Genomic DNA, 25,683 nt, shown 5'->3' with positions numbered 1-25,683 from the left:
TCTCAATTAGAAATATGCGAATGGCAAGTCTTGACACGAAACTGACACAACAAGTGTCGCCATTCACAAACTTCTCTTATCAAAGTCCCTGAATCACCTAGAAGCGAGTACCCGTGATCAAGGCGACCTCATGTGGCGGTGCAATTGCGTTTGCCCCTCAACCCTCCCTGTCTGTCCCCTGAGTCTCTGAGATGTTGTCGAAAAATAGGCCTTGGCTCCAGTATTTCCTAGCGATCAACCAGTAATTTCCCCTCTAACGGCATGCTCACCAGCCCGGCCCCAGTAACAAACAGCCCGAGGCCAGAAAAAATAAAGACCCTAGCAGCTGGAGCCCAAAAAGAGAGCGATAATGTCTCTCACCCCTCCCCGAGTGATTGTCTTCTCACACCGACAAGTCAAACCACACGACAGCGCCCACCCCCAATCCATCCATATCCATCCATCCATCGCCGCTCGTCGTTTTTTCTGCACCACCACTCCAAGGACCGCCCCACGATCCAGTAAGTTCAGCGTCTTCCTGTCTCTTGCCCGAGTCTGTCTAGATTCCGCTGTTTGCTGCTTGTATATTCCCGATCCTCCTCTTGATGGTCTCTTCAAGAAACTCCCGTCTCACGTTGTCGCCGCCCGATCACCAAATTCGCCGTCATGCTATTACCCCGTTGATCTGCCTCGTGACGGCTCTGAATCAACTATCGACGTATAGCATAGCATAGCTGGTCATAACGGGTGATGGCGGCAGCCTGGAACGGGGGTGCTTACAAGCTTGAAGGACTATCCAGGACTCCCGATGATGGTGATGACGGAGTTGCGTTGTTGGATGTGCTCTTGGCCGTTGCCTCGATCATTCCCTTAGGTGTCCTTTCGCGATACTCCATAAAGCCATCCCGCCTCCACCATCACCAAAACATCCAACCTCCTGCTCCTCCCTTGGCTAGACGTCTCCCATATATTGTCTCAGCCTGTCTGTGGCCTTTGTCTCTTCCCTCTTTATCTCATCCCCCTTTTACACCTCGCCACGTCGTCTTCCCTCAACATCTTTCCACAGCATCGCTGACCTTGCGCCTTCGCCTTTAGGACTTCTTTTTCTACACCTAGACACACAGGCCTCGAAGCCGTAAACCGCAATCATGGGTCTCGCTTTCTCAAAGCTCTTCGACCGACTGTGGGGGAAGAAGGAGATGCGAATTCTGATGGTTGGTCTTGATGCCGCTGGTAAAACCACCATCCTCTACAAGCTTAAGCTTGGCGAGATTGTCACCACCATCCCCACTATCGGTATGAGACGTCCTCGAACCTGACAAACCCTTCATGCCGCTGACAAATGGATTCCTTTCGCATCTTATTAGGCTTCAATGTCGAGACTGTAGAGTACAAGAACATTCAATTCACTGTGTGGGATGTCGGTGGTCAGGACAAGATTCGTCCTCTGTGGAGACACTACTTCCAGAACACTCAGGGTATCATCTTCGTCGTTGACTCCAACGATCGCGATCGTATTGTTGAGGCACGAGAGGAGCTCCAGCGCATGCTCAACGAGGACGAGCTTCGCGATGCTATCCTGCTTGTTTTCGCCAACAAGCAGGATCTTCCCGTACGTCACGACCCCGCCTGGAGACTTTCTCACAAACCTCCCCTCCAATCTGTCATTTGCCCGCGTTACCATGCACTTACTGACGCTACTATTAGAACGCCATGAACGCCGCCGAGATCACAGACAAGCTTGGTCTCCACAGCCTGCGACAACGCGCCTGGGTAAGTAAAGGGCAATCAATATGAGGCCCCAGATGGTGTCTCTTTGTTCACATGCTGACCTTTTGCTTTCTTTTACCAATAGTACATCCAGTCCACCTGTGCCACCTCCGGTGACGGTCTCTATGAGGGTCTTGAGTGGCTCGCCAACACCCTCCGAAAGGCGGGTCACCAGTAGAAAGATGACGAGAGGTCTCTCCATAAAAACTCGCTTTTTCTCTCCTGCTCTGCCATATACTCTCAAATGGCTCTTTGTCTCGACTCGAGGTTTCGGTTGTAATTTGCAAAGTTATCGGTCAACCAATCGAAGATAAATCCTTGAACCAAAGTCACGTCTATTCACGTTTTCTGTTTAAGCAACCTCTTTTAACGCTTCCTTTCTCTCTCAATGGTGCTTCACTGTGAGTCTTCTGGTCAACAACATCTGCTTGCCATCGCTAGCGTCAGCTCGCTTCCTGAGGACTACAGAACGTGCTTTCTCTTTTTTTCTTCTTGGAGGAAAAGTCGGGTGATGATGGGAGGCGTCTTATGGGGATCCTCGGGATATTTGTACAGTCGTCAATCGGGTGTTGTTTGCTCTTTGAAAAGAATGCATCCTCGCTGATTTTACAATACTCTCGCAAACCGTGGCGCACTGGTATATCTATCGTTTGTTAATTTCTTTCTTTCCCATGTCACTTACCTTGGAGAACATGACCATGATGAGCAACTCAAGTAACGAGGGTTATAAACGAGGCATGAATTGGGCCACCGCAAGTTGGGGCTGTTGTAGAGATTCTATATGTTTTATTCCAAACCTTTAGTGAAACCACGAGCTTGGTTGATGTGAGTGACACACGGTCTCCAGTCTTTTGGCTAAGAGGAATAGAGGTTTTTGTTTAGAATGTTGGCTTTAATCTTGAACGGAAGACAATTTAGAAGGCCAGACGTGACTGGAACGGACCTATAACAAGTCGTCTCGAGGATCGCAAAATTCTGCATTGCATCAAAGGCTTGACCCACAATGTTCCAAACAGAATCAACTCTACCAGTAGTATGAAATATGACATCCTTAAGTGCGGTTTGAGATGGGTTGATCTCAATTGAGTGGTTATGCATTATTTGGTGTTTAGCTACATTCTACAATGCTTATACGCTTCTGTTAATACAAACTGTCCGAATTAGACATGAAATACATTAAGTCATTAAAAGAATCCTGGGTAGTCCTTCGTAATCAGGTCATTCAAGCATCCTCAGAATTGACGATGATATCCAAGCCCTCCTTGTCTTCACGAATCTTAACCTCAGCGGTCTCGCCCATCTTCAGCTGCCCTTTGATGATCTGGTCAGCGAGGCCGTTGCCAATCTCGTTGGTAATGAGTCGATTCAGGGGGCGAGCACCGAACTTGGGGTCGTAACCACGTTCCGCAAGCCAGTCTCTGACATTATCGGGAACGGAAAGGATAATGCGGCGGTCGTCAAGACGCTGCTGGAGCTCCTTCAGGCGAATGTCGACAATATCACGGATGGCGCTGCGGGCGAGACGCTTGAAGACAATGAAAGAGTCGATTCGGTTAAGGAATTCGGGTGGGTAAGCCGAGGCGACAACATCCATGACAGCCTTGCGGACTGATGGGTCGATCTCGCCATCGGGTGTCTCGCTGTAAGGGTGAAGGTGGTTTTGGCCAACAAGTATATCAGCGCCCAAGTTCGACGTCAGAACGATGATGGTGTTCTTGAAATCAACCTTGTGGCCTTGGGCATCGGTGAGGTAGCCCTCATCAAGGACCTGAAGGAGGAGGGCGGAGATATCGCGGTGTGCCTTTTCAAACTCGTCAAAGAGTAGCACAGCATAGGGCTTACGGCGGACAGCTTCGGTCAGTTGACCAGCGTCCTCATAGCCGACGTAACCGGACGGTGCACCAATAAGTCGAGAAATGGTGTGTTTTTCTTGGAATTCTGACATGTCAAAGCGAACAACAGCAGATTCGGTCGAGAACAGAAAACCCGCCAATTTCTTGCACAGCTCTGTCTTACCCACACCAGTAGGGCCCAGGAAGAAGAAGGAAGCCAGTGGCTTGTTCTCGCCACTCAAGCCAGCTCGTTGGAGACGGACGGCATTGGAAACTGCCTTGATGGCTTCATCTTGGCCCTTGACTGCTTCGCGGAGGGAATCTTCCATATGGACCAATTTCTCTATGTGTCCGGAAGTCAGCTTCGAAACAGGGATGCCTGTGATGCGGGAGACGACATTGGCGATATCGTCGGGGCTGACAGAGTCGTGGATCAGAGTATCGCTGGGCTTTGCTTCCTTAGCCTCTCCTTCCTTGGGCAACTTCTTCTCGAGGTTGGGAATAACACCAAACCTGAGCTCAGAGGCACGGCCGAAGTTCCCTTCTCTCTGTGCCTGCTCAAGCTCAAACTTAGCTTTATCCAGGTCTTCTTGGACCTTCTTGACTGATTCGATCTCAGCGCGCTCCTTCTCCCAGCGCGCATTGAGCTCAGATATTTCCTCGTTGAGCTTCTTGAGGTCACTTTCAAGTTTCTCACGCCTCTCCTTACTCGCGATATCTGACTCCTTCCTCAAACTCTCAAGTTCAATCTGGATGGTCATGATCTTGTGATCAAGGCGCATTATATCTTCGGGCTTTGACTCATGCTGCAGTTTGAGATGACTGGCTGCTTCATCCATGAGGTCAATAGCCTTGTCTGGTAGAAATCGATCGGTGATGTAGCGGTTGGATAATGTGGCAGCAGCAACCAAAGCGCCATCTGTAATGCGGACACCATGGTGAACTTCGTATTTGTCTTTGATACCTCGGAGAATACTGATAGTATCTTCCACAGAGGGCTCGCTAACAATGATAGGTTGGAATCGTCGAGCCAGCGCAACGTCCTTCTCGATTTGACGGTATTCGTTGAGAGTTGTTGCACCACAGCATTGAAGTTCGCCACGGGCCAAAGCAGGCTTCAGGAGATTTGAGGCATCAATCGAGCCTTCAGCCTTCCCAAGTCCGAGGAGTGTGTGCAATTCATCAATAAAAAGGATAACTTCTCCATGAGCTTGTTCCACTTCTGTCAAGACCTTCTTTAACCTCTCTTCGAAATCTCCTCTGAACTTAGCACCGGCAATGAGAGAGCCAAGATCAAGGCTGATGACCCTCTTGTTCTTGATGCTCTCAGGGACGTCACCTCGGACAATACGGAGGGCAAGACCCTCAAGAATTGCTGTCTTTCCAGTACCCGCGTTACCGATCAGGACAGGATTATTCTTGGTTCGCCTTGACAAGATTTGAATGGTTCGCTGAATCTCTGCATCTCTTCCAATAACTGGATCCAGCTTTCCATCCTTGGCTCGGGCAGTCAAGTCGATACCAAATTGTTCCAGAGCAGGCTTCTCCTCTTCACCACCCATGTTCATCCGGTGAGTGCCACCAGGAGGGTGTGGACGGCCATTGGCATATGACCTGATAGCAAGACTTGGAATCAATCGTAGAGAAGTTGGTCTCAAAGGTTGGGTAGCTAGCACCCGTGTAAGTGGTTGGACGGGTCGGGTCCGGGCACTAGCAGCAATGCGCTGCGTTGATGCAATTATTTGCTTGCGTGCTTGCATGTTATGCACTGTGGTAGAGGACATGTAAAGAACGGCTAAGGAAAAGAAAACGAGAGCAAGATCGTGGATTTCTTGGGCATGCAGGAGACCTTTTATTATCTACGACAAGAAACTCGGCTACACGCTTCAAGGCGAATGGAGCATATTCTCGCAAGTTCGATCATCCGTCATTGAGAGACGCTAGAACTGATAAGATAAAGTAGAGCCAGCTTGTATCCGATAATCATGTGACTGATCTCGCAAGACAGAAAACTTACGTGATGGCCCAGCGCATATGCCGTCACCTACGACGCGGCTTGTTAATAAGAAGCAAGGTAAGGAGGCCAGGAACAAGTTTATCTGCAAACGCAAATCTTCTGGCATGTTCCTTTTCTTCAGTCTTCTACCATTCAGACGTAAATTTATCATGTGATGCTTGTACATTGTTGGTCTTGAACAACTTCTAACTAAAAGGCTTCAGGTATTTCGTTATTGAGTGGCACGCTAGAAAATTTTGGCAACAACCTGCCCTAAGAAGCTCTGCCACGTGACTCTTTCAGTGGGGAATTTGGCCCGGCTTTGATTGGGCAGTTCGCCACACTTTCTAGGCTTCGCCCACAAAGACAATTTACATTTTGGGCCTACACCACCTCAACACCACCGACTTCACTTCCTCTTTTCACCCAACCCCAAGTCAACCAGCCAGGAGAGTCACAATGTCGGCGAAGCCCACGAGCAAGACATTCGGAAAGTCGACCCGAGAGGTTCCTGCCTCTTCGGAGAAGGCTAAGAAGTGGTACCCCGCTGACGACGATGCCGAGAACAAGAAGGTAAGTCTTTTGGTGATGATTGCGATGCACTTGCAACCAGTTGCGTTGTGTTTTGGAGTGCGCGGTTTGGATATGGGAACCGAGGAGTTGAGAGAATGAGTTTGGTCCCTGGCAATCCGACTGCCATCGCAACAAGAACATACTTTGAACGACGAAAGACTTCGAATTCCAATGCCATATATATCGAACGCACAGATCTGCAAAGCCTGCGACAAAATACCGATTGACGACTGCACTTCCTTTCCATATAGCAACTGCCTGAGCAATCTTCAGCATAACCGAGTGCCAGCCTGCTAACAGCTGAAACCACAGGTCCGCAAGGCTGTCCGATCTTGGGCCCCTCGCAAGTCCCTTCAGCCCGGTACTGTCCTCATCCTCCTCGCTGGCCGCTTCCGTGGCAAGCGCGTCATTCTCCTGAAGTCCCTCGACCAGGGTGTCCTCCTCGTCACCGGCCCCTTCAAGATCAACGGTGTTCCTCTGCGACGAGTTAACTCCCGATACGTCATCGCTACCTCCTACAAGGTCGACATCTCCGGTCTCGACGAGAAGAAGATCGAGGAGGTCTCTCAGCCCAAGTACTTCACTGCTGAGAAGGCCAAGGAGAAGGCTGGTGAGGAGGCTTTCTTCAAGCAGGGAGAGAAGCCCCAGGTACGATACAACAAGCCCAGAACAGAACTCGCAAAGTATCACGTCACTGACAGCTCTTTACAGAAGAAGGAGGTCAACAGCAGCCGTGCCGCCGACCAGAAGGCCATCGACAAGGCTCTGATTGCCAACATCAAGAAGGTTGACATGCTGGCTTCTTACCTCTCCAGCTCTTTCAGCTTGAGGAAGGGTGACAAGCCCCACGAGATGGCCTGGTAAATGTGCAATCTTGTGCCGGGGTGATGGGAGTACCGGGGTTGCGACACAACGGGTTGTAGAACGGCAAGGGTCTCCGAAATGGGCTGGTTTGGCCAATTGCATTTGGAAGTCGACGGCATCGGTCCTATTTTGGCGTCTGTAATCAGGTTTTACAGTCAAAAAAACAAACGAGCATACAAAATTCTAGAGGCTTCCGGTCAGAGGCCGATGATGATGAACTTCACTCGGACATCCCATCTCCTAAGTGATAAAAACAACTGGTGTGAGCTAAGAGTTCTCAGATCTGATATAGTCAAAAAGGACATTGATTTATGAATGATCAACATGATTTCAAATTTTCTGTGCGTTCATCGGTCTGCGGGTGTGTCGATCCTCTCCGGGTGGGCAAAGGATGACTGAGATGAGGATTCATAACATCAATATGAGTTCTATCTAATCTCTTTACTTATTCTCAAATTGCCATCCCAGTAACGCAGCCATGATGTTGCTTGTTTTTTGTTTTTTGTTTTTGTTGTTTTTTTTGTTTTTTTACAAGTCGCGCTCCACCCAGCTCTCAATCATGCCATTCAATGAAGCTTCGTAGTGCTTGATCGAAACCTTTCCAGATGCCTCATCCAAAGATGTATTGGCCTGGACGAAGACCTTGCGAGGCTGCTTGTTCTTGAGAACAATGTCACGGACCTTCTTGCCCCAGAATTCAGTGTCAACCGTTGTCATGTGCACGTAAAAGTCAGTACCAGTCTTGACATCAGCGGTCGATTTGTAAATGTGCAGCTTCTGGAGATATTTGGCGACAGCTGGTGAATTTATTAGCTCATGTCCAGTCGTCGGAGATAAATCTTACCATCTCGGCCAGCTGTAAGGATCTTGGAGCGGTCCAACTTGATGGTCAAATCGGAAAGATCATCCTGTTTGTAATCAAGCTTGCAGAAATCGTCCTCGGCCTCAAGGAAGCACTTGAGGATGGAGAAGCGAGCTTGGCTATGAGCCTGGCCCCATTTCTGGCTCTTAGGGTCCCACATCTCAAGGGAAGCAAGTCCAGCTCGGGCCATGGACAGGTAGGAGGCGAAAAGCACATCACCAGCTTCTCCATTGATATCCTCGGAACCATCACCAAATCCGAAAATCTTGAGAACGGGGAACTCGCAGCTCAGGTGCATGGCAACAAGCTCAGCACGGCACTCCTCATACGAGGCCGCAATGCTACCAAAGACAGAACCCCAAGTCTGTCCGGGCTTGTACCAGGTTGTGATAGGCTTGTTATCCACAGGACTGACGGGAGGGTTCTCCTTGTCAAAGTTGTAGGTGCCTGGGGATGTCTCTTGGAGAAGTTTACCGCAACCATGGCCTAACGAATATGAGCAGCAGAATCAAGAGACTCGAGGTAGTGTTACATACCAGTAAGCTCGTGGAGGCCAACTTGGACTTCAAAGGAAGCGTCTCGCTGCTTCTTGTAGACCTCAAGATCTTCGTCTCGAATGAAAGGAATCTTCTCATCAGGGGCCTTGGCACTGAGAACATTCCCCAGTGACACATTCTTAAAACCCTCGGTCTGGCGGATATCGTCATAGTTGGGGCTACGAACATGTCAGCAATCCACTTTCCGCTTGACATCGATTTGTTTCGGGAACCTACATGTTGATACCAGCAGGAATACCAGAACCTAGACCCGATGTTAGCATGTGTGGATTTGATGAATTCAGCATCACTAGGTCACTAACCAGCAAAGGTGAGAACCTCGAGGGATGTGAAGTCGGGAGACAGGAATTTGTCCTTCTCGAACTCCGAGCCCCAGGGCAACAGCGGAATGAGCTTGGGGGCGTTCTTCACGAGCTCTCCAAATGCGCGAGTTCGCTCAACTGGGCAACGGTCAGTGACTGGTCAAGTATCTGGCTTGTATAAATCTCACGGTTGACCACTATATAAAAAGTCAGTACTTAGTTTCTCGTCTGGGGTGTATGGTGATAAGAAGCTTACTAGAGGCAAAGCCTTCCCACTCTCCGCGAATACCAGCAGGGTCTCGATAGGTCTCGATGAAGCCAATGTTAGACTCAACCATAGGACCCTTGTCCTTGATCCAGTATCTTTGACTATCCTTGAAGGCCTCCAGTGAGCCGGACTCAAAGGACTTGCTGTAAGCCTCGTGCATCTTCTTCTGGGTATCGTTCTCGGCATTCTCGGCAGCACCGTTGATGAAAGCTGTGATGTTCTTCATCTCCTCAGCATAGTCACCGTAGACCAGCTTGATTGTCTTGCTCTTGAGAGGTCCGTCATCCACGGCAAACTCGGTCTGCTTGCCAATATCACCTCCTTCACTGGGGATTTCCTTGACAGCCGACGCGATCAGTATCTCGTAGTTGCCCTCTGAGGTCTTGCGAAGTCGGTTGTTCTCGGGCAAAAGACCCTTGGATTCCATCCAGTCAGAAACAGCCTTGATTTCGTCCTTTATAATGTGCGAAGATTCAGGGTAGTAAGTAGTCATGTGCCCGTCGTCGGGATAGCCAAGGTGCATCATGGCGGGGTTACTAGAGCTGAAGATGCCTCCCTTTGTCGCCTCGTAAAACTTGTTGGCCTCGGGTGAGGTGGAAGCGAGAGCAGCCACAGTCTTCTCCGAGCACCGGGGAATGAACTTGGAGTCACCGAAGCTCTTATAGTTGCCATTGTTGCCAAGAAACATAGCAGCGTACTCGAGGAACCGGGTAAGCTCATCCTCTTGGACGCCAGCCTTCTTTGCTAGGGCAGTCCAATCGCCGTTGGTAGACTTGTGGAGAGTCAAGATCAAGTCAAATATTGGCTCAGACTCGGGGGAGATCTGTCGAAGGACAATTCTGGTACCAGCAAAAGCAGCTCTATAATTGTATGTCAACATAAGCCACACGACCCCTCTCTCATAAGCATTGTTGCCCCTCATTCCAATTTGATCGAGCTTCACAACTTATACACAATCGGTAATAAAACTTACTTGCTGACAAAGTGAGCGTAACGCTTCTGCTTGTCATTCAGTGCATCGAAGTGCTTCTCAATCTCGAGCCTAACCACCGAGGGGGGCTTGTCGGCGAGGTAGTGGACCAGCTCGTTTGGATTCATGACGATGGCAGAGGTCGAAAATTTGTGAAGGCTCTGGTGGTTGAAAGACTTCGTAAGGCGAGGAATGGGTCGTCGCGTCAGGGTAGTTAACTTCAAGGCCGCTGTTCTTGGTGAAGGTAGTCTCTGAAGTATAAGAGACGGTGAGTTGGGAAAAGGCATGCCCGTGGCTGTGACTGACGTTTTTAGGTCACGTCGGCCAATGAATCTTTGTTAATCTGGGGACAAACACAGCTTCCTAAACGTGTCAAGGCGGCAAACAGAAAGCCCAAAGCTTATTGCCTATAGCAGCTAGTAAGGCGGCGGTGCACAAAGCCCCATCGTAAAAGCCAATGAGGGCTCTGCAACGAATTGGATATTTTTGTTTCATGATGTTGGATAAATTTGAAAGCTTACAGTTGAATTGACCATACGGAGTAGTTACCACTGAGAAACGAAGTGTTGTTTCACTGCACGGCTCTACGCAGCAGTTGCTCTCCAATGCCGCCATCCTGTTGCCAACACGTCGTATCCCCTAGGGTCATGTCAGCCTTGACTTAGCTACAGTTCTGTCTGTCACAGGTGCTAAAGCTTCAATCACACATAAATATCGTATACTGATGAACGGCTGATGGTAAACCCCGCAAGAACTCGTGGTTGGCACCTTATCCCCTATGGTTGCCATGCTGGATATTGAAATTCATCCACAAATTGGAACCAGCGAGAAACCGTGGAATGTTCTGAGGTCTAGGGTAAGCACTTATTGATACGCTGCTTGGCAACGTGCTGGTAATTTATGAACCCTAGCCTTTCTAACATTGATATGTTTAAAATTGAAAGGCATTGCCCTCATTGCGTAGTGCTTTTCGGGATGTGGACGCCAGTCACTTCTTTCGACCACATATGATGATCAGTTCCTCTCAAACAAGGCAGGATAGTTGCCGACACATACTTGTATGGAGAAAGATAAAGCGAATCGAACCGAAGTGTCAAACCGAGGAGCCTTTTAGTTCTACCACCCCTGGCCACTACAGACGGGTGGGCTTTACCCTAACTGTGATTTCATGCGGTACCTCCCTCAGATGTCTAATGCCGTGAAAGGCTCCATTGACATTGGATCTAAAGACACAGTGCTTTCCGAAACCCGAATCAATTGCATACACTTTTGGTAGCAATACTACTACATAATAGGTAGGAGAGACAGGACAAATACTCGTGTAAAGAAAACCTCACTGACTGTCTATCATGACTGGTCTAACTATTGCAGAGATACGGAACGGATTGGAGGACACAACACAGTTGCGCATGCACTAATGAATGTCCCGATTTGTACTCCGTACGGTCAGCAAATCCGGGGTGCTTCCAAGAAAGGGCCAATAAAATATCATGGCCATCAAACAGTTGCACAATACCAAAATTATTCGAGAATTTAAGCACTCAGCTATTTTAAGCGGTGTGGCGTTGCAGGGTCGCAACTCGGCAGAGGATTGAGATGTGAAGCTAGGCCAAGCCTCATCCTGCAAGCAAGCGTTAGTACGGTCAACTACGGAGTACATCAGCCGGCGTTGTCGACCGAGCCAAGCCTTCGGAATCTAGCAAACCAGCTAGGCGGGACACCAGGGTTGGGGTGACATGGATGGCTGTCTAAGACAATTGTAACTCTAGCCGGGGAAGCTCTTGTGATTCCCCCGAATTGGACGATGCTAATGTGATTCCTGGAGCAAACAACTGATGTGTGACTGATCTGATTGCCAATGTTTGCCGGCGGAAATGTGGAAGGATTGATCATGCCGAGTTCCCATTCGTGCTTCCATATCTGCTGATCGATGTGAGCATTCGCATGTATCCTCCGTCTTGCTCATTGGGCGATATGATCCCTCTATGTTTAGCATAGCGTTCCTATACCCGAGCGGAAGGACGTTTCGTATTTTGTCATTTTGTTCGTGACCGAATGCTCTGTGCTTTGAATTGTCGTTCACCAGCTGACCTTCTACCCCCACGCTATTACTCCACACTCAACGCTACTGGGTTTCTCTCCTTGTGCCTTTTCCGTTCCCCTTTGCCCTGTCCTGTTTTGGGTAAATCTCTCCCGAGCCGTGACTTGTGATTGGATCACGAGTCGAGGTCTTGAAAAGTGATACTCAGCTGAAAGAAAGCATACCCGTGCAGGAATTCCTATGTAGTTGGAAGAAAGGCTATGATTCGATTTTGGTCTGGATCTTGAATTCAAATCGAGGGCCCTGCCTGGGCTGCTCGTTAGTGGGTGAGGTGAGCAACCAAATATCTATCAATACCTGTAAAGCTAGGTAGGCCTAGGGTGCCTAAACCAGCGTTTATGGGTAGCATGAATGACAACCGCGCGATCGGTTTAGTGACCTCGGTCAAATACGCTTGGAATAATAGGAGCCGTTAGGTAAACCACCCCAGATGTAAGAACACTCCTGGCGTTGAACCACAGTACCAAAATCAACTGGTCTACCTATCTATGGGCGTACTATGTAAGTATTCGGAACTTATCTAGGTCTTTTTGTGGTTTTGGATGAAGATCTCGAGTTTTTCTCGCCTCCCTTGAACTACTCAGAAAAGAGGACGCTAAAAGTATGGTATAGTGGGAATGTTAAAAATGAGGCTCTCGACGGGCGAGTGCTATCAACGAACAATGACATGGGAGGGTGTCCAATTTTCCGACCGGGAAAGTCGGACCAGCACATCGGTACACCCGATCACCAGCCAAGTTTTAACCCTTCCCTTATTATCGGTCACTGGAATTCGCTTTAGATTTACCATGAAACCATTTGCCAAGTTCGGCTCATATTGGATCAGGCGGATAAGTGTTCGAGACTGATCCCCAGCAACACTCGGCTTTTGCCGGATTCCTCAGCTTGCTCAACGTTGTTATCGGATTCGAAATAAACAGAGCCAGACAAATAGAACCCACGACATAGATGATTATATGTAGACCAACTAACAGGTGACGCTGCATGTCGTTATATCGGGGGTCGTGCGAGCTGGCACACGTTCGGTTCGGCGGCCAGAGTTTCCAGAATTACCCAACTGCGGAAACTCCGCGCAAGATTTTCCCCGGGGAGCATGATAGATTCGCCCCTGTTCTGCTATTCAAACTTCTATCCGGGTAATGTGAAGCTGATGATTTGCACTCCATGAATGAAGCGTTGCATAGCGCCAAATGAAATACACAGTCTAACTAAGTGAAAATTCGCTGGAGCTGTGGTCTTGTAAACTGAACTGGAACACGAAAAGGAACGTGCAGTGAGCTCGTGACCTCACAAGCCATGCACATATGAACGGGAGAGTGACAGGGGCTGATTCTGGGTAATGTGAGTTGGATGGAATTTGGGGTCCAAGGAACCATCATCATGTCCCACAGGGAGCGTCATAGGCCAGATCCTCACCAATCTTTTGCCCTTTCCCCTGATAGTCTCAGATTGCATCTCGAAATTTTTGATCCACCATGATATATCCACTGCCATGTTGTTACTCTCCAACACACAGCTACGTAGATACATAGCACAAATGAGTGAGATCCATTGTGACTGGACAGCCTAATAAGGTAGTCAAGAGAGAAAGGTGCATGGTAGTTAGCCGTACAGTAGATTCTGGTGACCTTTTTCCGACCTCAACCAATTGGTCCAGAGCCCTAGTCACCCCCAGACGGCATGCTGCCACCGGGCTCCAAAGCCTGGCCTAGGTTGCGGAGTTGGATCCCTTCCAGCGGGTGACAGTCACCCCCGGGCCCATTTCACTACACCCTGGCCCCCCCCTAAGGGAGCAAGAAAACACCGGGCCCTAAAGTAGAGTGTCAAAATAAACCCAGTAAAAGCCCCCTAAACTTAGGTTAGAATTACCTCAATATTTCTATCTATTAGGGTTGAGGTCCTGAGTTTTCTTTCCTTCCCGAGCCCCCACGCCACCTGTGGAAGCAAATGTAGGTCGGGCTGTGCGAAATAGTGGATGTTGGAAGTTTCGTGCCTGCCCCGGGCTTCTCTCCGTGCCCTTTTCCTTGAGCCTGAATTAGGTACATCAGCTATGACTTGTACCGTCATCAACCTTATATAGATCCCTCTGGCCCCCGTGTCTCTCGGTCAAACTGCTCTACTGATTTGCAATTCTTGGCTTTTTCCTGTTCACATCTTGATTTACTCAATCGATTCATAGACATTTGACCGTCCCGTTACTACGTCATTATCATTGTCATTCCCATTCATCGTTGCCAGTCTCACCTCGCTCGACCTTCAGTTATACACCAAGCGACAGGCGTCATTAGAGACTTGTTTAACATTGTAAATATTCCTGAAAGATTGGCTTTGTTGGCTCTCTTCATTGCTTGATACGAAAATGCTTTCCTACGAACCCACACCAATGTCAATCAAGACTCCCACAAAACCAACTACCATTGCTTTGCCGCCCACCACTTCGTCACCAATGACGGTAGCGTCCCCATCCATCAACTCTGCCACCATCAATGGCCACAAAGCCCAGGGACAACAACACATCTGGCTGGTTACGGGCCCTGCCGGCTGTGGAAAGACAACAGTCGCTGGTTATTTGGCTCAATCATTAGGCCTGCCTTATATTGAGGGTGATTCGGTATGTAGAACTTTTGCAGAATGCCCCACGTTATGAAAATGCCCCAGCGTTACCACTAACACGGTTTTCTCATTAGTTCCACCCTCCCGCCAATATTGATAAGATGCGAAATGGTATTCCCTTAACTGACGCCGATCGATGGGATTGGCTCACAGCTTTACGGGAAGAATCCATCAAGAGACTGAATTCCGGATCCAATGGAGTGGTCCTTACTTGCTCGGCTCTCAAGCGCAAGTATCGCGATGTCATCCGCGTTGCTGGATACTACGATCACCGCATTCAGATCCACTTCGTTTTCCTTGACGCTTCTGAGGAGCTTCTTCTCGCCCGTGTCGCCCAACGACAAAACCATTACATGGGCGCCAATATGGTCCATAGCCAATTTGAGACCCTTGAGCGACCTCTGGCCGATGAAAAGGATGTTATCACCATCGACGTCAGCCGACCCATAGAAGAGGTGGAGCGTGAAGCCCTCAGCAACGTGTTGGAAACAATCACCAAATCTCAAGACAAGCCATGAGCGCTAGACAGCGTTGGAAAACAATGTTTGGTACGCTTTATATCCATTTGGTACATATTTACCGGCTTCAGCGTATACTGCCGACCCGCCATACACAGTCATTTTGGACAATTTTAGGCGAGGCCTTATTATCAAGCAGGGAGTCACAGCGTTATGGTTATATATGCATTCAGGATTTCGGAGTTCAAAGATTTAAAAGGCGTTCGGAACCAAGAGTCTTGTCATTGCCCAGTACCAATGAACTCGGACAGCTCTCCGATGAGGCGCGACCAGGGAAAAGAGACTAGCTAGCTTGGTGCAGTCCCCCGCAAAGTGTCAGAGTTGCAGTCAGTGTACCGCATGAGCACAACTGGGGCTGCTTGCTTATCACTTATGTACACGGATAGGCTAAAAAGAAGGGAAGGAAAGATACTCCCTCATCCCCAGGATTCTGTTTACGCTGCGCGCATGAGGTGGGAGCCAAATTTGAGCGAGATATGAAGCCAGCTTGGAGGATTGCGATATTATCTACTCCATGTCAGAAGATGCATGATCTGCTTCACTTGTTAGGGCAGAAATATACACAAATGTTTTTGCACTACAAACCCATTAGTACTATGCGATGTCTGCCGTCCGTTTGCTACGAGCCTAGGAGGTTTCCTGTAATTTTACTCGCGGAGGAGACATCTGTTCCGGCATTGGCTTTCAGCTATCCAGTTGAACAAAGTCTACTGCATCATGACAACTCAACCCACTTGACCACGGCTCAGCTCGTCTGATTGAAAATGCCTCTGACCGACAAGCGAGCGAGTGATAGCTCATACTAATACTTGGAATGTAATTGGAAGCTTCGGGTCGGTGTGTTGTCATCATGCAGGGTAAAACCCATTCGGCATTGGAGACTGAGCGATTTGCATCACGAGGTTATCAATGCAACGGAATCAGGGTTCTATAGCTTGGGCCAACATCATCACTCTTGATGCTGATGTAGATTGTATGGATTCTCCGGCCGCTCACTCCCTTCGCCTCGCCATTATCAAAAATGAGACCTTGAGATTTAGCCAAACCGGGATTCATTGCCGAGGAACAATGCAATATCGCGGCTCAGCAGCGTCTCACCAGCTTTGTATATCCTCTTTCGTGTTCGTAATTTATGAATTTTTGGTAATCTAGATTATATACATTAACGCCCTCTTATCTATTTCAGATGCATTACCATAAGATCCGGCTCTTCCACTATTTGTCTTACAACCTCAGCGGCTCGCGCCATGGTAGCGCCATCAATAACTCGGTGATCAGCACTCCAGCTGAAGTTGGTGACCTGCTTCTTGACCATGTTCTCGTTCTCGTCAAACGCAGGTACTGTGCGCATGCGTCCAATGCCCAGAATGGCCACTTCGCGTTCCACAATGACAGGACTGACGTATGTACCACCCACGTTTCCAATATTGGACACTGTAATGGTGCCCCCTTGGAAATCAGCTGGCTTAAGCTTACCCTGGCTGGCCAATGCCTGAAGCCGTGAGAGCTCTGCCGCGATGGATAGGATGTTGAGAGAAGCGACGTTCTTGATCACGGGCACGACAAGCCCTCCGGTGGTGTCCATAGCGATACCAATGTTGTGTTGTGATCGATGAACGAGGCATGGCTTGTTAGTCTTGGGGTCAACATCCACCCTGGCATTGAGCATTGGGTACTGATTCAACGCTAATGAGACAGCCTTAACTATAAAGGGTAGATATGATAGCTTGGTAGGTTGTCCGTCGGCTGTAGGGCCCTTGGCAATAACACGGTTTAGTCGCTTCCGAAGCTCCACGAGACTCGTGAAGTCAATCTCGTCCGCGTAGAGAAAGTGTGGGATGGTCAATGACCTTGTCATAGTCTTGAACATCTGGAGTTGTGTGTTGGAAAGAGGCACAACTGTTTCGGCTTGTACCGAGGTGCCTTGTGGCTTGGAAGACGCAGCAGTTGGAGATACTTGCTGGGCACTATCCTTGGCATCCCTCTCCTTGACAAATCTGTAGATATCTTCCTTGAGAACCCTGCCATCTCTTCCAGTGCCATCAACATCTGCGATGTTCACATTGAGCTCCTTGGAAAGATGCCGCACAGCTGGAGTAGCGATGCTGGCGCATTTGCCCTTCTCCCTGACGGTTGTCTCGATAGGCGCTTCTAGATTCGCTTGCTGCTCTGTTCCGGCCTCAGACGCTGTAGGTGGTGGTGGAGGCACATCCACTTTGTCGGCTTGTTGATTTGATAGTGCGTCAACGTCCTCGGCCTTTGCCTCGCCTTCAATATCAATGTCAACAAAGGGTTTGCCGACTTTGGCCATTTCGCCAGCTTCGTAGTGCAGCTTCTTGACCACGCCTGAGAAGCGGCTTGTAATCTCCACAGATGCCTTATCACTTTGGACTTCGCATAGTGGAGAGAACTCTTCGACGCGGGCACCGGGTTCCACGAACCACTGAATGACTTCACATTCGACGATACCTGGCTTGTGTTAGTCAGACCGGATGACATGGAAAAATTCGCATTCACAGGCTTACCTTCGCCAATGTCAGCCAGAACAACAGGTTTGACAGCCATTAATCTTCTGGATTCACTGAACCATCTTTGAGTCTTGGCCATCATAGGAGCTCGAGAGCCCACTACCATGCTGCCCATGCCTTTAGCAACATGCCATTGCTTCTGTAGCGCACGAGATCCTCGTTGAAGAAACATGATTGCTGGCTATTGGGCCTGTAAGGAGGAGAAGGATGGTCAGAGATTGCCAATAAAAGAGCCCGAGTCATCCTCATAAGAGAGAAGAGATGGTAAATATCCATGGTAGTTTAAGCCGAAGGGCTGGCTTCCATCGGCCCCGTCCGTGGATAACCGCCAATCCGGGGGAATGACGGCACTGGCGAATACTAAGCCCGATCGAACCGCATCTTCGGCTCTATCTCAACCCCCACACTGCCGATACAATGGCCCTTGGCTCCACTGCTCCCGTCAACGTGGGGACTCTATGGAATGGAACTCAAGTGAATTTTCAACGTCGGGCCTCAGGTTTGGAGAGCCGCAAAGCCCGTCCCCTCCCCTGCCAGCCATGATGGCATCACGACGACTCGAGCTGAGCCTCTCCAGCCTCGCTCGCCGACCTCTAACATGTTTCCTTTGCGAGGCTCGTCGTCCATTCACGACTTCGACCATCCGACTAGCGAGGGCTGAAAAGCCTGGATCTGGTGCATCGTTAAATCCCCAAGAAAATGTTGCTAAGCCAATTGAGGCCCCGCGAAGTTATGGAAAGCGACAAGAAGGACACTTCGTACCGAAACCTCTTCCTCGTCCGATCGGAATGCCCCTGCCGCCTAAAGCTGGAGAGAACACTGGAATCGATAATCGATCGCTGCGACAGCGACGTGAGGATTTTGTAAATTATGACAAGCACTTGCAACGGCGCAAGGAGCTGTAAGAGCATCATGGCTGGCTGGCAACATGCACGCACACACTAACGCTTCTTTGTACACAGAACTGCGAAGATTTCACGGCCGTACTTTCGAGATTGGGGTAACCTTCAATACCATGAGGGTAAATCCTTCATCGCGCCTCCACGCCTATTTAAGGCCGAGTTGTCACTATTCTTCCCCAACTTTTACGGCGAAACTCTACTGAAGACGGATAAGAACCCGCGCGATACTACACCACTCCTTACTGGCAAGGCAACAGTCGTCTCTTTCTTCAGCAGCCGCTGGGCTGAGCAGCAAGCTGCGACCTTCACATCTAAGGGGGAAAACCCCGGGCTTCATGAAGTGCTAAATAAGCACCCGGACACGACACAGATTGTCAACATCAACTATGAAGATAATGCCGGCAAGGCATGGCTGGTGCGTTTCTTTCTGGGTTCATTGCGAAAGCAGTTCCCAGAGAAGGATTGGGATAAATACTTCCTTGTCCGACGAGGCGTTACCGACGACATTCGCGAATCCATCGGTCTACTCAACAGCAAGGTCGGATACGTCTTTCTTGTCGATCAGTATTGCCGGGTTCGATGGGCGGGCAGCGGAACTGCTCATCCCGTTGAAGCAGAAGGCTTGGCAAAGGGCCTCTCACGTATAGTTGACGAGATGAGGAATGAAGCTACCTTGCCCGCCACTGCAAAGGAGCAACATCCAGGCAAACACCATCTCGAGGTTCCGAAAATGCTGTAATTAGACGCCTTCTGGTAGAGGAAGACGATTGTAACTTTAGACATCCTAGACATCCATGGTCCAACCATGATTGTACAATATAAAACACGCTGATACCCCTGAACACCTGTGCATCCTACAAAAGCAAGCTCGCCAGTTTCACGAGAAGAGGAAGAATATAATGAAACAGAACGCGACAAAGCTTCCCATGATAATCCCGTCCCTCCTCTTCTTTGCTGATATCCTTCCAATCAGGGTATTGATCCCAGGTACTTGGCTTGCCGCATGCGTGATCCTCCGATTGATACTGGCCAAGGTTTCACGCTGCAAATTAAAGTTGTCATTGACTGCGTACGCTTGGCTGAGAACGCTGTCCGCCATACTGTTGCTGTTGTCAATGCGATTGCGCTCTTCCAGCATGTAATCAGCCTCGGCAGCTTCAGGGTTGTTCTGGCGGTATTCATCGATATCCGAGCGAACATTGGTCAGAAGGTTGGCCCGATCGCGCGCTTGTTGCAGTGTTGAACGCAGGCGCGCCAGATCTCTCTGATGGCCAGTAAGCTTCCTTCGAAGGAGGGACAGGTTGTTCTGTTTTGAAGCAGAGGATGCGAGATTGGGTTCGGAATCAAGAAGTCGACTGAGCTGGCCGTTGACAGTTTCGCGCTGATGCGATGTTAGTGTGTTATATAGCAGCTTGTTAGCAAACAGGATCAGTGTATACCTTCTCTAGCAACTCTTCCAGCTTTCTTTCTGTTTCGCGCTCTTCTTCTGTGGGTTTTGGTGGTACGTTAGAGGCTGTCGAGAATTGTGAATATGTGTGGAACAAGGTATCCGTCTAAGTTACAACGATGTCAGCTAATAGTCTGGCGCATGGTATCGTTTGATGTACCTGGGTCTCCAACTGTCGAGCTTGTTGTCGGAGCTGAGCCCATCCGGCGACTCCATTCGTTGTCGACATTCTGTCTATTAGAACTCTGGGGTTTGTGACAATATGGTGATGTATTCGTATGAGCATCAAACGGTACTAGCCTTCCACCTCGCTCATCAACTAAGGTAGGTAAGGTAACTCCCTGACCACCCTTGCCGAGAGATGGCAGAATTGGACACCGCCTTACGCTCGCCTGATCATGTGATACGCAACGTGACATAGCACGTGCTGTCACGAAATCAAAATTCTTTGTGCAGGAGGCTGCCCCACTCCTGCCCTAGATTTCTTAACCTGTGCACGGCAACGACATCGCGACACTCACTGAAAGCTTGAGGCAGATATCTTCGCAACACCTCGTCGACACCACTTCGCATACCACTTCGAAGCTATTCAAGATGGTGAGTACGAATGATCCTCGCCCTCTGTCACGGTAGTTGTCGGCTTGTTTTGTCGCCGTCTCGTGCGGCTGTCAAACCATTCGAACTTTTCATCGACCAAACCACACAAAACACATTCACGATCGTTTTTCCACTCTCGAACCTCGGCCATTGTTTCGATCTAGCAACCCACAAAACATGAACATGGGAAGGACAAATCACTGACAGGTTGTAGTCGTCGGGCAAGGTCAAGGCTGGTGCGCTCTGGGGCAAGAACAAGGATGATTTGACAAAGCAGCTCGCTGAGCTCAAGACCGAGCTTGGTCAACTCCGCATCCAGAAGGTCGCCTCTTCTGGCTCCAAGCTGAACAGGATGTGAGCACTTCTCTCTCTGCAACAGTGGTGTTGGAGGACATCGTAAAATCAATAGCGACATATGGCTAATACGTTTCAAACAGTCATGACATCCGCAAGTCGATCGCCCGTGTCCTGACCGTTATCAACGCCAAGCAAAGGGCTCAGCTTCGACTCTTCTATAAGAACAAGAAGTACGCCCCTCTCGACCTCCGACCCAAGCAGACTCGTGCCATCCGCCGCCGACTATCACCCGAGGAGAAGTCCCGTGTCCTCGAGAAGACCAAGAAGCGCACTGTTCACTTCCCTCAGCGCAAGTTCGCCATCAAGGTACGATGATTCGACGCCTTTGGAGGATTAACAACTCTATATGGCAAAACACACGTCCCGAGAACCAAACACTGACGAAAAGAATGCAGGCTTAAGTTAAAATGCTTGTAGTTTCTGGCGTGACAAGGACAACGGGTAGAAAGGAAACGGGGTATGGAGGGCGTGGCGTGCTTTTTCTTTGAACTAAAGGCTTCGAAATTTGCATCGCATGGCTCAGGGAATCTCGGTCTGACTTGTACTTATTTCCCGGCTTGGGCCTCGATTCGGGACGGCATGTCCACAACGGACTGCCTGGACAGGCAGTCTTTTGAAAATAAAAATGAGGTCATGATCAAGAAGTTCTGAGTCTGTCTTTGTGATAGTTGTGACAAGATGGTTGTGTCCATGTAGGAAGGGATCGTATGCCTTGGACAATCAAAGCTTTATTGCTCTGGCAGGAATCTGAAACATATACAATTTACCAGATCCTCCAGAGACTTACTCCAGATTTTGTGTTGGTTTATGTTAATTCGTCTACTGGATTTCAACTGGCCCTGGATCTCTTGGGCCTAAGGTATACTGATAAAATTCTTTTGTATGGGTCGGCCACATTCGGTCGGTCTTTAGAGGCGCCTCGGATCGCTCCAACCTGCATCACCCCCACCATAACTCCATCAACGAGTGAAGAAGGCACAGAAAAAACCCAGCTTCTTATTCTTCAACTCTTCGTTCATCTTCAACGAACTGGGCACATCTGTTGGTCGTGTTGCCTCACTGATCTCACATATCAGTCACTGAAATTACTTTTCGTAATTGGATCCCATTTACCAATTGCGTTGGCCCCCAAAGGCAGTGAAAGATGATTTGATCCCATGGAGAATCGAATTCGAGGGGACCGCGGGTTAGCCAATATATTATGTCTCGCTCATGTCTCAATGGACAGTATGGGGGACGACAATGAAGATTCAAATACTCCCCTCCCGGTCTTCCCCCATTGACAAAACGAGATTATTACACAACATCGGAGACAGTATGCACCAATTATAAACTGCAAGTACCTGTCCCGCTTGGCCGAACATTCTGGATCATGGTCATACAAATCGAGAGCTTGATCTTTTTCGTGTCCATTATGGAATCGGGTATCTATCTACCGTTATCTGAGTTTTCCGCTCACTTCGTAAATATCATGTGGCTCGCCCGGAGCAGCATGGTCCAGGAACGCCAGTTTTCATCACAAATTTCAAAAGGGCTCAATTACGGAAACCTTCAACGCCAGTACCGACCTCAAAATCCCAAGCGACGGCAGCTTTCCCTTTTCTCTCTCTCTTTCAAATGAGATATCCTCAACTCTGTGAAGTTTCAGGGCTACATCTCATGAGCTTTTGCTAGTCTTGCGGCCGCCATCTTGCAGATGAGTCTGCAGATGCCGACGAAGTTGATCCAGCCGATGAAAGTCTTTGCCACAGTGCTCACAAACGTGGTTACCACGAACATTGTGCGTGCGACGGTGCTTGGATAGATTGGAGGATTCGCCGAACCGCTTACCACAGATTTCGCACTGCAAAGGCTTCTCTCCTGTATGCGTGCGCATATGCATGGCTAAAGAGCGGGTTAGCATTTGGTATTGAGCCAGGAGTTGACATATTTACTAAGAGCACTCTGTTGTTTGAACCGCGCGTCACACCCCGGACGATCGCACTTCCATGGTTTCTCTCCAGAGTGGGTACGCATGTGCTGCTCCAGAGATTGCTTTGCTGAAAGCATTATGCCGCAAATCTCGCATTTGACGGGTTTGTCTATCGTATAAATTAGTACGTTCTTTGAGATGGAACCTGAGATTAATCATATGGTACAACTCACATCCGGTATGTGTCTGCATATGTCGTTCCAGTTTGCTCTTTTGTGAGAATGGACCGGGTCTTATACAAGCGTACCATGTGCAGCAAAACCCATTTTCGCCCTTCTGCAGAGTCTTGACATGCTCATTCTTACAGTGGTCCTGGAGTTCTTTATTACTTCCAAACCTTTTGGAACAGAGGACTCCATCTCCCTCACAGAGCCATTGGCAGGTGAACTCGGCTTCTCCCTTTATAGCTTGCTTCTCAGCCAACTCGGTTTTCGGTGTGGGAGATTGTGAGGGCATGGAAAAGGCGCCATTGTGGCTTAGCCCTGGGCCACTTGGACGCCTTGCAAGGTTTCCGACGTGTTGGTTGAGATCATCAGTAAAACTAGGTCCGATTTCATGAGAGAAATGGCCAAAGTCCTGCCCGATCACGGAGTCAATATCCAAAGGAACGCCCTGGCCTGGTTCGACTGGACTCATTAGGGTATTGACCACGGGTTCAGGCTCTGCCGAGGGTGTTGTAACAGACACAGACGCCGGAGTGGTTGACACGGTGGTGCTCACGCAATGGGAATCGTTGCAGGGGATTGCGGCCTCCTGGCAAGAGGTGTCAAGGCATGGCTCAAGGGCAGCACAAGTGGGTTCAAAGCAACAAGCAGCATGGGAGAAATCAAACTCGTCACAAGAAGTATCGAAGCAGCAGTCCGCATGATCTCCGTCGCCACATTGACTCCAGCATTTGGCGTCGCCGCACGCAGAAGTGCAGTCAACAGAGGTGGCGTTGTTGCATCCCATATGTTGTGTCCACGGCATCGGCATGCAATTGGCGACGCTGGCCTGTCCCATCATGTTGGCCCAGGAGGGAGCAATGGCTTGTGGCCAACGATCATAGAGACTGGGCACTGGGAATGCATGGTTTTGGTGTTGGAATTCTCCAAAGGATGTATGTTGGCTGTCTAACAGTGGCATGTTGAAGTTGTGCTGCAGATTCTCGTTGACGGTCTGGAGAACAGCTGTGGGGTCGATATGCTGGAGATTCTGATCCTGTTGAATGCTATGAGGAGAGTGCATTTGATGCACATGCGAAGACTGCGGATATTCCAGTTGTTTATGATACTGATGCGTCTGCTCAGACTGTCTCCTTCGCTTTTGTCGGTGCGCTGAGACTCTCATTGCCGCAGTAGACAATGTTCTTGCAGGAGAATTGGATATGTTTGGTTGGCTACGGCTTTTTGCCCTTGTGGAACGGGTGCTGTTGACCTGGTCATGACGCTGAGAGACCGTATCAGTACCGTTCTTAAGATCGAGGCCGATGTCAAGAGCGTTCTTGGTGGTAGCAGTTTTACCATAGTGGTCAAAACAGCGTTGGTCGAGACAAGCGTTCTCAGTGTTGTTGCAGGTACCGAGAGAATCGAGACCATGTGTCAGGCATGTATCGTGACCGAGCAAACTGTCAAAGCCATAGTCGACTTTTTCGGATTCGAAAGAAGCTGGCTGGTTTTGCTGCTGGTGATGATGAGCGAAAGGCGCTGAGTGGTCCATGATTGCATATAACTATGGAATCACAACAGCAATCGCTCAGTATGATAGCGGGATTGCTTCTCTCTTTACCTATCCTCTCGCGCGCGGATGTTTATGAGGTAAATTTATGATTGAGCTGCTCATCGACGGCATTAGTAGGATGCGAAGGCCTGGGCGGCCCTAATGGGACGTTGCGAACGGCCCAAGAGAATCGATGAGAGTGAGAACCCGGATGGCCAGGCGGCTCAACCTAAGGGTTGAAGGTGGAGGGGCACGGTATGACACTAAAAGGCACTTTGTGAACTCCAGTGGGCCATGGTGCGTTTTAGCGGGGCCAGCTTCCTGGAACAATCATGCTCAGCCAATGATGATAGAGGGATTGGGAGAGCAAGGCAAGCCCCCGAGAGCAATCTACTCGTATGGATGGTTGGTGAGTACCTACCAGGTCGCAGAGGCAGTAGGCATTATTTCGCTTCTATCTTCCCTGAACTAACGAATTGTTTTAACACTACCTAGTACCTAGGTAAGTGAGCAATAATCTACCTGAGGGAATCTCTAAGTACCTATGTTAGCAAGTGAAGGCTTAAAATTTCTTCCAAACCTACTCCGTACCTTGCACGTAAACAGTCAGTCCTGTTGGCTGGAAGAAGTTGAGCTGGTGAACTACCTAGGTGGGTTTGAGGACAACGGGTGCCAACCTCGGTCAGTATTTATCCTTTGTTTCTTATCAATCTATAGCCGAACTGTTCAATGCCTCAAAGTCGAGTCAATCACTGCATTCCACGTGGGGTTCATGTTTCTTGATCGTCTGCATGCATGGATATGGCCAATGACTATGATATACCAATCTCTGCGCCGATGAAATATCTTAGTCTCTGTACAGTACTTTATGTGAAGTCAATCCACTTTATCGCTCCAGCATGTTTCTCGGTAACTTTTCCGACTAGAGCACTGATGATATGGCCCATACAACTGGCTCAGTGACTTGCAGCGGATGT

General features: G+C 49.2%; 10 protein-coding genes across 14 annotated transcripts; 5 read left to right on the top strand and 5 right to left on the bottom strand.

Moving 5' to 3' along the window:
- The first annotated feature begins 207 nt into the window (after window positions 1-207).
- Window positions 208-2,926, top strand: FVEG_01138 (ADP-ribosylation factor). Of its 4 annotated transcripts, none has more exons than XM_018887937.1 (5): window positions 208-500; window positions 1,075-1,275; window positions 1,347-1,591; window positions 1,687-1,752; window positions 1,835-2,926. In XM_018887937.1, exons 2-5 carry the CDS (start codon window positions 1,128-1,130, stop codon window positions 1,925-1,927), a joined length of 552 nt encoding a protein of 183 aa, XP_018743758.1. In that variant the 5' UTR covers window positions 208-500; window positions 1,075-1,127; the 3' UTR covers window positions 1,928-2,926. The 4 variants fall into 4 exon arrangements, with proteins under 4 accessions (XP_018743758.1, XP_018743757.1, XP_018743759.1 ...); XM_018887936.1 differs by having other exon boundaries at window positions 208-961; XM_018887938.1 differs by having other exon boundaries at window positions 1,075-1,591.
- On the bottom strand, window positions 2,797-7,179 carry FVEG_01139 (heat shock protein 78, mitochondrial). The gene is made up of 2 exons (XM_018887939.1): window positions 5,599-7,179; window positions 2,797-5,521 (listed from the first exon to the last, which is right to left on the bottom strand). Exon 2 carries the CDS (start codon window positions 5,363-5,365, stop codon window positions 2,972-2,974), a length of 2,394 nt encoding a protein of 797 aa, XP_018743760.1. The 5' UTR covers window positions 5,366-5,521; window positions 5,599-7,179; the 3' UTR covers window positions 2,797-2,971.
- FVEG_01140 (50S ribosomal protein L6e) lies at window positions 5,639-7,504 on the top strand. The gene is made up of 3 exons (XM_018887940.1): window positions 5,639-6,150; window positions 6,463-6,798; window positions 6,862-7,504. Exons 1-3 carry the CDS (start codon window positions 6,037-6,039, stop codon window positions 7,012-7,014), a joined length of 603 nt encoding a protein of 200 aa, XP_018743761.1. The 5' UTR covers window positions 5,639-6,036; the 3' UTR covers window positions 7,015-7,504.
- On the bottom strand, window positions 7,356-10,589 carry FVEG_01141 (dipeptidyl-peptidase III). 2 transcript variants are annotated; one of them, XM_018887941.1, is made up of 8 exons: window positions 9,977-10,589; window positions 8,992-9,863; window positions 8,924-8,932; window positions 8,736-8,873; window positions 8,650-8,677; window positions 8,413-8,591; window positions 7,859-8,362; window positions 7,356-7,811 (listed from the first exon to the last, which is right to left on the bottom strand). In XM_018887941.1, the coding sequence occupies exons 1-8, from the start codon at window positions 10,258-10,260 to the stop codon at window positions 7,543-7,545; spliced, it is 2,283 nt and encodes a 760-aa protein (XP_018743762.1). In that variant the 5' UTR covers window positions 10,261-10,589; the 3' UTR covers window positions 7,356-7,542. The 2 variants fall into 2 exon arrangements, with proteins under 2 accessions (XP_018743762.1, XP_018743763.1); XM_018887942.1 differs by having other exon boundaries at window positions 8,992-10,589.
- Window positions 10,590-14,145: 3,556 nt separating this feature from the next.
- Window positions 14,146-16,478, top strand: FVEG_01142 (gluconokinase). The gene is made up of 2 exons (XM_018887943.1): window positions 14,146-14,685; window positions 14,762-16,478. The coding sequence occupies exons 1-2, from the start codon at window positions 14,434-14,436 to the stop codon at window positions 15,203-15,205; spliced, it is 696 nt and encodes a 231-aa protein (XP_018743764.1). The 5' UTR covers window positions 14,146-14,433; the 3' UTR covers window positions 15,206-16,478.
- FVEG_01143 (2-oxoisovalerate dehydrogenase E2 component (dihydrolipoyl transacylase)) lies at window positions 16,283-18,010 on the bottom strand. Its single transcript, XM_018887944.1, has 2 exons — window positions 17,731-18,010; window positions 16,283-17,674 (listed from the first exon to the last, which is right to left on the bottom strand). Exons 1-2 carry the CDS (start codon window positions 17,903-17,905, stop codon window positions 16,383-16,385), a joined length of 1,467 nt encoding a protein of 488 aa, XP_018743765.1. The 5' UTR covers window positions 17,906-18,010; the 3' UTR covers window positions 16,283-16,382.
- A 92-nt stretch (window positions 18,011-18,102) lies between these two features.
- On the top strand, window positions 18,103-19,529 carry FVEG_01144 (hypothetical protein). The gene is made up of 2 exons (XM_018887945.1): window positions 18,103-18,634; window positions 18,696-19,529. Exons 1-2 carry the CDS (start codon window positions 18,192-18,194, stop codon window positions 19,372-19,374), a joined length of 1,122 nt encoding a protein of 373 aa, XP_018743766.1. The 5' UTR covers window positions 18,103-18,191; the 3' UTR covers window positions 19,375-19,529.
- Window positions 18,698-20,450, bottom strand: FVEG_01145 (hypothetical protein). Its single transcript, XM_018887946.1, has 3 exons — window positions 20,243-20,450; window positions 20,075-20,188; window positions 18,698-20,016 (listed from the first exon to the last, which is right to left on the bottom strand). The coding sequence occupies exons 1-3, from the start codon at window positions 20,366-20,368 to the stop codon at window positions 19,513-19,515; spliced, it is 744 nt and encodes a 247-aa protein (XP_018743767.1). The 5' UTR covers window positions 20,369-20,450; the 3' UTR covers window positions 18,698-19,512.
- A 115-nt stretch (window positions 20,451-20,565) lies between these two features.
- Window positions 20,566-21,939, top strand: FVEG_01146 (60S ribosomal protein L35). Its single transcript, XM_018887947.1, has 4 exons — window positions 20,566-20,679; window positions 20,894-21,033; window positions 21,117-21,342; window positions 21,432-21,939. The coding sequence occupies exons 1-4, from the start codon at window positions 20,677-20,679 to the stop codon at window positions 21,435-21,437; spliced, it is 375 nt and encodes a 124-aa protein (XP_018743768.1). The 5' UTR covers window positions 20,566-20,676; the 3' UTR covers window positions 21,438-21,939.
- On the bottom strand, window positions 20,718-24,917 carry FVEG_01147 (hypothetical protein). The gene is made up of 4 exons (XM_018887948.1): window positions 23,182-24,917; window positions 22,971-23,117; window positions 22,150-22,920; window positions 20,718-22,095 (listed from the first exon to the last, which is right to left on the bottom strand). The coding sequence occupies exons 1-3, from the start codon at window positions 24,704-24,706 to the stop codon at window positions 22,694-22,696; spliced, it is 1,899 nt and encodes a 632-aa protein (XP_018743769.1). The 5' UTR covers window positions 24,707-24,917; the 3' UTR covers window positions 20,718-22,095; window positions 22,150-22,693.
- Between the last annotated feature and the right edge of the window lie 766 nt (window positions 24,918-25,683).

This window comes from Fusarium verticillioides, chromosome 1, assembly GCF_000149555.1.
Source record: "Fusarium verticillioides 7600 chromosome 1, whole genome shotgun sequence".
Classification (NCBI taxonomy): Eukaryota; Fungi; Ascomycota; class Sordariomycetes; order Hypocreales; family Nectriaceae; genus Fusarium; species Fusarium verticillioides.
The sequence above is the reverse complement of the archived record's forward strand: the minus strand, read 5'-3'. Positions and strand labels throughout refer to the sequence as shown.